The 12,127-nt window shown below is 40.4% G+C and overlaps 1 protein-coding gene across 1 annotated transcript in view; it reads left to right on the plus strand.

Annotated features, from left to right (window-relative positions):
- The first annotated feature begins 48 nt into the window (after positions 1-48).
- LOC139694130 (non-canonical poly(A) RNA polymerase protein Trf4-1-like) overlaps positions 49-12,127 on the plus strand; it is a 47,450-nt gene continuing 35,371 nt past the window's right edge. The window contains exons 1-2 of the mRNA XM_071592561.1: positions 49-554; positions 3,739-3,909. Coding sequence (XP_071448662.1) covers positions 190-554; positions 3,739-3,909 — 536 coding nt within the window. The 5' untranslated portion in view covers positions 49-189. The remainder of the gene's footprint in view (positions 555-3,738; positions 3,910-12,127) is intronic.

Genomic DNA, 12,127 nt, shown 5'->3' on the forward strand with positions numbered 1-12,127 from the left:
CATCCTGGTGGAATTTTCTTGTACCACTACTACATGTAGTACCTGTGCATGGTGTCCAGTGCACTTCATTAGGCTGTGACTAAAGTCAATACTCTGTTTTATTGTGAATTTATTGTGTGTGTGAAGTACCATTTTACTGGATAGTAGTGTTAATCAAAAAAGCACCTGCTCAGCTGGTGGGTGCTTTTGATGGATCCGACGATTGGTTGGTTTCAGCCCGAGCAAGAAGGTCCCGCTAAGGACTTGTGGACACGCATTTGGGAAGTTCAGAGGAGTCTTGACAATATGAATCTGTATCAAGTGAACACTAATCAAACGATAGAAAGTAAAGCACCAGAATACATTCCAATTGGGATTAACAACAGGGAAGAGCCAAGAAGATTTTACTCTAATAGGCCTCAAAATAGCAATAACTATTACAACCGGACGAGGAGGAAAAGAGAGAATCGCGCGAGCACGTACGGCATGAACCAAAATCATGCAGTGTTGATAGGAGAATATGGCGGATGTCCGTGGAGAATGCCTACAAAAACATACAGTAAAGGAGTTGTCGGGTGAGAGAGGTTTATTACATTTTGACAACCATGTAAAGTAATTCCTAAGCGTGCTGCTTTCCCCAATTTAGTAATCGAGGTGCGATCATTCCGGTTGTGTTTTGTTCGGCTCTACGGTGGTCTCGTACGAGGAGGTTGATCAATATATTACGGATTACATTAGTTTCCTTGCTTTATCTATTTATTTTTTAATGGTCAATTCGATGAGGAAATACACATTGGCCTTTAAGTCATAAATTAAAAAATAGTTGGTATTTTGAATTTCAGAACACGCCCTTATTTTTAGGTAATGTCAGTTGCACGTTATATGCCGACGACTTAATAAGTTGTCGTCAATTCATGTATGAGAGAGGCAATAATTTCTCGGTTTTATTGAAAATTGTGTACGGCAGAATATTGTACGTCAAGGTCGATTTTGAATGGTGTTTCATTTTGCTGGTGTTGACAAAATGTCTAAGCCTTGTGAATTAATTCTTAATGCGAAGTAATTTTATTTTTCCTTAAATGTTTCATCTTAATTGACAAATTCACCTACACTCGAGATCATTAATTTAGCATTGATTTATATTTTGCATCGCATGACATATTTCCTTATACCAGCGGTCTTTCGCCAATATATTAAGTTCATTATAATTGGTTCCCATTTTTTTAGTTTGGCGAACTTCTAGTGTTTTTAACCTGTACCGTATTAACTTTGTCTTAGTTACTGTCATGTTTTTTGAATTTTACATTATCATTCAATCGTGATTTGTCAAAAAGGCAAATTTGGAAATTGACAGGAAACATGTGCGAAACATAAGCTGTAGTGATTTCATTATTTTACGAGCTTGGTGTGGATTTATATTGGTAATCTTCCAATGGGAATAAATATACCAATTTTTGTGTAGATCTAGTGCGGGCACTAAGAGTAGTGCAGATATGTGCATGCGAAGAATATGACAGCGGAAATTATTAATGGTTTTCCTGGACGTTAAACAAAACATTCTATCTACTTATGCTTTTAGTTCTACTGGAATTTAGAAATACACTTGTTTGTTCAATATCTACCCTCGTGTACATCATGGGTGTTGTTCTAAAGCAGAGACTTCCAACCCTATTTCGCAATGTTAATATGTGTACTATCAATTTATTGGCCTAACCTTTCTCGACCTTTTGGTGGTTGTTCAGAGAACTTTCCAGCGGAGGGTATTTGAAAAATGTCGTTAACGTTTAATTTGCCCTTTTACTCCAGTGTATTGTACAAAATTTTAATTCCGTGTATTTAAACTAAACGTAGCGTCAATGTTAAATGTGCTCAAATGTAGAAAGAACGTATTATATTTTATCATTAACGCCCGTTTCTGTGACGATTAGAACAATCTACTCCGTTGTTATTTTAGGTTAAACAGCTGTGTAGTCGCCATGAGTGTTACGGTCGGTTGAAATTATCTGCCATAATGCATAAGCGTAATGTTTAATACAGTCTTCATTCGCGTTTAGCGGCGATTGCTTTAATTTTAATTGCTCATCGAGACGTCACGAAACAAACGGTTTTAATTAACTATGTCGTTTAAATATTTTCGTGTTACTATGTGATCAATAAATTGAGGAAATACGGCATGGCAATTAGCTGTTATCATATTTGGCTCAATGCTGATAGGTAAGAAAGAGAAAACTCTTGGGAAAGGATGAATGGTGGCCATTGCCTTTACTGAGGAGTGGGGTGGGTGGCAGATCGTAGGAGTATGTGACTATGGAGACGAGAAGAATCGGAGAGGGTTTCGCACTAACTAAAATTAGAACGTTATGTCGGATTGGGGCGTTGGAGCTCGACTCAAAGGAGAGGCTAGCTGGAGAGCGGCCGTAAATGGTGTAAGACTGCGTTGTCTCTCTCCACGCGTATGAGTCAGAGCCACTAAAAAAGTAATTTTTAATGTTTTCCACGAGATCGAGACATCACTTAAGTGGCTGAGCCTTTAAATTTTAAATACTTCGAAGAAGGAATCGTATTTTGATGTTCGTGAGCGGACACCATTCTAGGGAACTACATATCAATGAAAAGTTAAGCAATTCCATCCTCGGAAGTTTCGTAACTGTCTTCTGATTTCCGTGCGCGCATTATCTAAGAGTCAACTGGCCTTATACCGTTTACGAATAATCGCATTGGAATTAAATGTTAAATGCATGCACGGCATTTCGACTTTTTTCTGGAATTCAAAAGTGAAAGTAATAGAAACGGTGCTTGCACATTATATTTTTCTTATATTACCGTGTTATAATATTTACATTCCCTGGAAAAATCTCTCAGTTGCGCTTTGGATAAATTGTTGGGCAGAATCATTATCGAGCTGATTGAGTTTTTTAAACTTGTCATTATTAATTTTGAGGCATCAATGTGAAGACGATGTACATAAGCCTTTCGGATATATTAGTGAATAAAACTCACCTTTCACCCACTTGTGAGTTGGTTTCTTCTGCATCATGATATGGAATGCAGAGGTTTCATATGATTATGATATCACGAGATAGGACTACATTGACATCCTTGTACAAAACCACCGATACTTGTGCACCAAAAGATCATGTAGAATATATAAATCATTGCCTTATAAATTATGATTTTCCTGTTAAAGTAATCTTAGTTTCCATTTAAAATTGTGGAAATGGTCCATTTTGTAGATTCAATTTCGTATTTCCACAATTGTGTGGAATTGTATAGCCCGTAAATCTGAAACATCTTAATGTTAGACATTTGGGAAAATTCCATCCGTTGGGAAATCCTTTCCTAGTTGCATTCGCCTCTTACACGGGTGTTAGAGGCAATGTACCAATTCATGACTTGTTAATAATTAATTATTGTGGTAATTTAACCTAGGATAGAATGTTAATCTCACAAATACTGGCTTATGTTGCATTCATTCCTGATAATGATTTTTGATGAAGAAATTATTGTAATTGCATTTTACGCTTTTTATGAGTTCGTTGAAAATATTAAATGACCAAGGTGAAAAAAATCATTGATTATTCTGTACAATTTGAATATTATTGTAGTCATTGAAATATTCGCCAAGTCGCTGAGATAATCTGATGAGCATTCGAGGGCTTTAAAATTAAAATTGGGACTCGGTATCTCATTAATTATACCAACCGTTTATTAACGATCCAATGTATATAACGCGTCCTTTTCTTTCCATGATTATTATAGGTTACACGAAGAAATCGAAGATTTTTTCCAGTACATGTCTCCCACACCCGAAGAGCATCAGCTGAGGTTGGAAGTCGTCCGTCGGATTGAAAAAGTTACCTTACACCTCTGGCCAGAGGCTCGTGTTGAGATATTCGGCAGCTTTCGAACGGGCCTTTATCTACCTACCAGGTACCAACATAGAATGTTTTAATTTTTTCATCCGAGATTAATCTTGGACCTCAATTGATTGTTGTAAAATCGTTACAATCCATTCCAGTGTATTTTGCATATTTTACGATGCATTTCATAGAATATGCTGGAAAGGGGAAGAGAGACGACAATATCTGTCGCTTTACTATCTCCAAACTGCAATTAAAAGATTGGACCACTAAGTTTAAATGAAAGTCCTATGTTGTCGCACAGTTGCACGTGCCTCTGTCCGCTATTGTCTGCAGCGTGGGCTTTTGTTTTTCAAACATGTTATCGCCGGAAGTGATTGATGAACTCACCATTTGCTGATAAAAAATCAAACCAGACCAACGAAAATGATTTATTACAATTTTTTTAATTTTTCAGAACGTCTTGCCTACATTATTTCTTTTATTGGCGTTTCCTCGTTCTTTTATCGTGGTCACATTATTCCTTCTCTAAGAGATTGATGAAAGAAATTTAGATAAATGGACGAAGAGGAGTAACGTCTTCGTAAGACCTTTGAACTTTTTCCGCGTCAATTCTGAATAGGAAACGGACTGATCGTTGGGCCCAAAATTGAAGAAACGCCTAATAGGTAACAACACTGTGATTTTTAATCGAGTGATAAAATATCGAACATTCGTGCGTTTGTAATTGCAATCAATCTAATATGTCAATTTATAATATATTAATTTAGAGCGGTTTAGTGGGAATGTAGCTTGAAATCATGCATTGTAGCAACTCATAATTGTACTCAACGCATCGCTTGAAACATTGTTTGTTGCACAAGCCAATTAAATGAAACGGGGGGATTCACAATTGATGTCCGAAACAGGAGTTGCCTCATTTTGTATTCGAAAGACAATCCGAATGCGTTCAATTATCCCTGGCCTTATTTGCTCGTCGCTATTAATATTTAAATGCCCACTGATGACGTGCTTTGTTTTATTTATGGCATAAATTAATGGACTCGAATTATTTCCATTCTCACTCATAACAATTTTATACGAATATTTTACGTAACCTTACCACTTGTGGCTCAAAATGACACCCACCTGTTTCATCAATATTTCATTCGCAAGAAACGTTGTGACCTCTTTCGTCCATTATATTAATATTCCGGTTGACGTAAGATACTCGTGCTCTGCGACTCCCGAACCCTATAGCGTCAATTTTATGTCCGAAGATACCGTCGGTAGGTAGTAGACACGAATCGACAAAGCAGAATCGAGGTGTTTATTGCCTTCAAAATTGACGTCCGTTGTGTGATGAACTTAGGGAAACTCGAAACGTCGATCGGGCTTGTGGGTCAATAGTTGCAATGGCAAGCTCCCCGACGTTGTGTAGAGCAGCGTGTTTGATGGGTCGATATATTGCGTACTACTACGAAGCACGCCGCCTCATACTCTATATTCTCTCTGGTTATTTTTTTCCTCCCGATTCGTTTCCCAGAATTCGGACGTTCATTCATAATGGTCATCCATTTTGCTCGTTGTGCTTCGCTTAATTGGCTGTGGTAGGTTTTGTTTTCGATGGGAAGTCGTGAGGGAGTATGTAGTACCCCTCCCTCCGGAGCGCATTCCCGCCTCGGCGCGGGCGGCTGCACGAGGGCAGCGAGCGTTTCGGGCGTGGTACTCGGCCATTTTCGGAGCGAAGGTTAAACATTCCATTACGTCAGCCGCGGGCACGCGGTTCGCGTAAACGGAAATTAGCGTGCCATCGATAAAAAGATCAAAGATATTGGCCTTCAAGGCGACGATTATCGTTTTCCATTCATCGTGTGTGCATAGAAATTTAAATAGTGGATTCATTTAAATGAAGTGAGGTTCAGTGCTAGTCATAGTTAGTTCGACGCGAATCAGATAGCATCGGACGGAAAATATTATTTCATAGGATAAGAAAATTTTATATTATTGATTCAATATTAATGAGAAGACGATGCTCGTTGAAATTTAAAAAAACCGTAAGTCAAGGGAACATTATCTGTATTGGTAGTAACTTGCCGAAGTTAAAAAAAACGAAGTCGCAGGATATCATCACCTTATAAAATGTCCGGGCGTAGATATAATTTTTGGGGCAGAAAGCTGGTTATCCACCGATACTGCCGAATTTTCCCAAAATCCTGTTCAATGTACAGAAATGACAACAAATAGAATTTGGGGCGGTGTCTTTATTGCAGTTAAAACTTATTGCGTCAGCAGGATTGAGGTAATTCCGGGTAATGGTTTGGAAAGTGTTTTGTGCTAAATTAAAAGTCCTCAATCCAAAAGAATTTATGTATGCGCATTTTACAGACCGCCAGTCGACAGAGACCATTCAATACTATCCAGGAGCTAGATTTGTAAAACGTTGTTATGATAAACTTAGTAGCGTATCCAAAATACCAGAGTAGCTAGGCTGGGAATTACCCACGGAGCGAAGTTTAAATTACAGATAGAATCTCTTGCATAAATTGGAAGGGCGTCTCTTTAGCGGCGGTGTTGAAAATGTAATATTACCCCATCGTACCACGTAAGAAGAGATCACGCTAATAAGATTAGAGAGATTAAGTGTAGATCAGATGGATTTAAGGTGTCATTTTTTCCGCGAACGATAGGGGATCATAATATAATAACATTGCTCGACCGCGGTAGGGTCATGTACAGGTAAAAGTATTCTGGTGTGTATTCACCTCCTGCCACACTCCCTGGCGGCTTGCAGGGTATATAATATATATATATATATATATATATATATATATATATATATATATATATATATATATATATATAATTTAAAAAAGGCAACATTCACAGTAACTGGGGAATTCTATGAGTGCTGTCATCTTAGTTTTGATGTGTTCTCCAAAATTGCAATCGGGGATGTTAACTTGAACGAACAGTGTCAGTTTTCATTTAGATTTGCTCTTCATTAAAGCAATTATTCTCCTGATCCTTGGGAGTAATTGTAGTCAGCTGTTGTGAGGAGAGCCCGTAAATTTAGTGCATTTATGCTACTTTTTTATGGGTGGGAATGTAGTGTAATGTAAGTATTAGTGTTAGGAAGAAGGTAGACTTCTAGTCATTAAACAATCTGGCCTGATGTAAGAATTAGCGCCTCCGATGTACCGTGAAAACTCTTGTCAACTTCGGGATTCGAACTATGACATCAGGTGGTGAGGCAAGGCGTATAGGCCAATCCTATTCACCGAGCGAATACACCCGTGCCATGGCAGTCATGGAATAGTGCGCTTTTTTCGGCATAATATTAGGCAGTGTACCAATAAATATCCCTCGCAGTATCACCAATAATTTATTCCCTGTTTGAATCACTTGGCTTAAAGCGCCTAGAAGAGCCTTACATCCTTCGCGAATGTCATCACAGGGCATAGACTTATACTTGGTGACGGTTGTTACGCAACAACCTGTCTTCGTGGTCAGAGATCAGCCGGCGGTGCAATGTTTCATCCTGCCAGGGTCAAGAGCCGCGTTAAGTGTATCTTTCCATTTTCTTGACCGTTCGTGTAGGCCACGATAAAATTCTCTTGCCTTCCAAGTCAGAGCGCCTTGGGGTGCAGCGGGAAAAGTGGATAGGGTGTTTTCATTTTTTATTCAAAACAAGTATTTCCCGTAATGGATTACAGCAGCAAGAGAGTGAGAGCCCCAATTCCGTAAGCGAAAGACTTAAAATCTTGGCTTGCCTCCCGCGGTCCGTTCAAGTGCTTTTACCAAGTGAGTGAGTGAGCAAGCGATGGAGTGTTGAAGTTCGTCGAACTCGAAGTCGCTCTCGCGGTGTTACAAGCAGCACGCAAGGACGAATCCGAAGGACGGGCGTTGCAGAAGGGAAAGGGCACCGCTATTCAGTCGTCGCTATATATTCTGGTTTTTCGGCTCCTCTCCCCTTTTCTCGACGCGATGCAAAGCCGTGGCGTTGCGACTTCGATATTCACGTGACAAAGCGTTGCGATTTTTGAGGCGCACGATATTACGTTTTTTCTATCGACCTTCGGTTTAAAATAAATAGCGAGGTCATTTGGATGGAAATTGCGTATATATAATTTTCGGTCTCACTGTTTTATCGCTATCATTCGAAGTCACCCCGGGAAGTAGGGGGGGGGATTGCAAAATGGCATCCCGCTGATAAATTTTCGTGCAATCGCTCGTCCTTAACGTAGATACTAATGAACTAAACTTGCGGTGCCGCGATATGAACTGCGATATCGGTAAATTGGCTATTCTAAATTTACATTGTGCCCTCACTATTCAAATTGGAACGTGGAAGACTACAAGTGGTTTCGACGTGTGTCAGCATGATTGTGGTGTTAGCTACTGTTCACTCTTTTTACTTGCCTTCTTCCACTTTTTATCTTCCCTCCCACCCTCCCAAAACCACTCTGTGCCGAGAGCGAAATGAGTTGATTTTCGTACGTAATAGCGGCGGCGGCAGCAGACGAACGGGCGGTCGTGTAGCGACTAGCGCCCCGCTTGGAAGATCGCCAGAATAGAGAAGTAGGTCAACCATCGGGGGCGGCCCCCTTCTTCCCATCAACCGCCAGTACAGCCTCCCCCCCCCACCCTTTTATCGCCCCTTAACCCCTCCCCTCTGTAGTGCCCTCCTTGCCTGCTGCACTACCACTCTCCCCCCACCTTCCTTTCTCTCTCCCCTACTCCTTCGAGTGGCTGTGCGATACTTCTCGATCCATCTCGATGTTCCCGACAGAATCGACCACGATGTTCCAGCGGAAACGACGGGCTCGAATGTGGTGATGATGTGTGCAAGTGTACGTCACTTGCGTGGAACGTGTTCTTTGCAGTTTTTTTTAGTGTTCACAGGAAGTCGTGTAGGGTTCTCAACCGAAACGAACTCATATCGGATCAAATTTTGAGGGAGACCTGCAACTTTTAAGGGGAATCGTTTTTTTGTACTATCAGGAATATTAAACCATTTGCTACTTGTCAAACTTTTGCGTTCTTTATCGTCGCTTAATTTATTATATTAAGTAGTTTTGGATGCCCCTCGAAATAAGTTTATTTCGTCGAAATGGCCCCAGTGGTTCCAAGTGGTCTTCAGTACTGGAAATTTAGCAAAACTTGAGGATTGTCCTAATTATTAAAGTGACGCAATAATGTCAGTTTTTTAAATTTATATGTACCACACAAGCCACTGCCAGGATACGTGGCAGGGGTGGAATGCACACCAGAATAATTTTACCCGAACATGACCCTACTGCAGTTGAACAATGTTATTATGATCCCCTATCGCTCAAGGAAAAGATGACATTTTAAATCTATCTGTTCTACACTTAATCTCTTTAATTTTACTAGCATGATCTCTCCTACCGTAGAACGATGGGGGTCATACATTTTCAACCTCCCTGCTTAAGAGTAATCCCTCCAATTGATGCAATAGCTTCAATTTGTAATTTAACCTTCGCTCCATGATTAGATCATGAACAATCCAGTTATCCAATGGTGTGAATGAATAGTTGCTCTTTCATGAATTCATAGTTGAAAAATGGCAATTTACAATGTGTGCATTGTGCATTATTATTGCATTAGCTTTTAAACTTGCGCCTTCGGAAAGTAACTTACGTTTTCCTTTTGATCTTATTACCCGTGAGCATAATTATGCCGTGGCAAGTACAACTTATAGTTTTAAGGATCAATCACTTGATTCGCCGGATATATTTTTAATTTAATGATAATTGAGCTTTTGATTTCTAAACAGCGTCTAATTCTTTTTGATAAAATCAAACGTCCTTTTCGTTATTCGCCTAATTCATTCTGAAATTAGATTCAATACTGCTCTTCGTTCAGTTCTGTCCTCAGTTAAACAGTTCAATGTTTCATTTCACTCCCTACTTGCACTAATTCTGCGTGACTTTTTGCCTCCGTGGCTTCCCTCCTTATTTTGCCCCATTCTTTCTACTTCTGTTACTAATCTACGGAAGACTTTTTCACTTCAGATGCCTTGATCATCATCTGTGAATGTTGTTGCGCTACATTAAAAGTGGAAGTAAAGTTGGGACCAATATTGCGACGTAATGCTTTCTTAAAATGTTCCACAAGAGGAAATCGCATGTATTAACTATGTTGGCATGTCGCGAAAACAGCCTTGGTGCCTCATTAGGGCCAGGTAGTTTTCAGGTCCAATATTTGTGACCTGCCTGTATTGTGACTTCAACCCCATTTCTCTGCGACGTCGTTAATGCCAATTCGTAGACACAGTCATTAGTATGTCAGTGGGTGGCTCCACGATTGGCGAGCCCTAAGTAATCCTTTATGGATCCCGAGGTCCAATCACGTTATTCATTGCGCCGATGATGAATGGCAACTCTCATATATATATCTTCTAGGCGAGTTTCAGCACTTCATGTTGCGGGTTTGGTGGCGATTACAAGAGCTCACATGTTGGCCGGCGCTCGAAGAGAATTTCTCATCGGCGTCGTCGTGTGCCGCAGTACAAGCGGCTCGTGTTACTTCCTTCGATTGGTTTGCGGCAGCCCCCCCCCCCCCCACCCTTCCCCCAACCGGTCGCTTCCGCTCTTGAAATTTCACTGTCGTTCGTGACAGTGACATCACACGCGACATCTTCCATGTGTGGCTTGTTTTCTTCGGATGGCATTCCCTTAGAAAATAACCGTAGTTCTCGATCGTCGATCCCGCAATTTCCTTGGTCGTGTTTCAGGGCACTCACTATTCTCTGGGACAGAATTCTGAACGATGGCCGGCCAATTTCGGGGTTTACGCTGCCCTCCAGAATGAGCCACGTTTTCAGATGCGGTCAATTACGTCCACAATGGGCGTTCGTCTTCCGCGTTCAAGAGCTGTCATTCTCGTCTTACGAAAAATGCGTATAATCGATATTTCTCATGTTTATGGTGATGGTCCTCTGATGTGCGAAGGCAATGTAGTCGAGTCAAGGTTTAGGAGGTCACGACTATTAAAAATAGATAGTGTGGGCGGAAATGTGATACATTAGAATGCTTAGAAACTTGAGTTTCTTTTTTATCAATCCCTCGCATGAGTGCGTGCGAATATAATCCCTAGTTTACATTTTTGGCACCCTAATGTGTGTATGAAAAGGAGTGTGTGTACGTAAATAAGCTATTTAAATGCCTTGCTATTTTCATAGGCATGTGCTCTTTGCACGGTCAATCAATCGGGAATTCATACGAAGGTGCGGTCGTGTGTAGAATCCCAACCTGAACACTGTAGTTTTCCTTTGCCCTTTGAATTTCTTTTGGAATTCATTGCCGTGTACAATAGTGTATATTTGTGTAATTCTAAGGGTGCCGGTGATATTAGATCAACATGAACGCTCATAAAATAAATCGGGGTGGCAGTGGCTTTGCATGTGCTATTTTCAGAGAAAGTCGGGTCCGGCGTAAAATTTAATTGATGACAGCAGACAGATTGTTAAGATGCTGTTGTGTATGATTAATATTTTGGACTGGGATGGAGATCAAATTGTATTTCTATCAATTTGAAAAAAATATATCCGTGGCGAAGCACATGATGGTGACTACTGTGAACGCAAATCACGATGTGCTATCTTTAATTCTGGTCATGTGCCAGTATAGGAGTAAAAATATGTGTTTACCGGCGTTTTTTATATTGGATGCAGTGTTCGTCAAAAGAAGAGGTGTGAAGAAATCCACCCATTATTGAAGGATATAAAGGGTATCGTAGGCATTGCCCTGTGATCACTTGCCACAAAACCTGTCCCAGTTCAATTTGACTGCGAGTCCCTCGACCCTTGAGAATATTTCGTCCGCCAACGTAAATGTTTGTTTTCCATGTCTGCAGTGCAAATCATGCTCAATTTTCTGACACGGGGTTGTTTGTGTTTGGATTTTAAAAATTGACCTTCCTATTATTTTTGAAGCAAAAGTGCACACTGCTCGTCAAATGAGAAGTCGGACTGCAGGCATTCCTGTAGCTTTTCATTCGACCTGTTATTCTTCATTTCTTCCCCATCAACCTTCCATTTCAAACTTGGAGTGAACGACCTCTGGGTGTACCTCGCCTAACCCAACAAAAAATGATGCCCTGGCCAGTAAATTGTCCTTTGGCCAGTCTTGGTGCAACAGTTGACAAGCCTTCTGTATGCATGTGTCTCAAAATTTCATCCTGATCTCGGAATACAACGCTAATGATTGATTTTTTGGCTCTCCAGCTTATGGACACGTTCATTGGTTACACGGACCCTGCCAATTTTAGCCGCACATGATTAC

This window comes from Hetaerina americana, unplaced genomic scaffold (assembly GCF_022747635.1).
Source record: "Hetaerina americana unplaced genomic scaffold, ioHetAmer1.1.p SCAF_5, whole genome shotgun sequence".
Taxonomy (NCBI): Eukaryota; Metazoa; Arthropoda; class Insecta; order Odonata; family Calopterygidae; genus Hetaerina; species Hetaerina americana.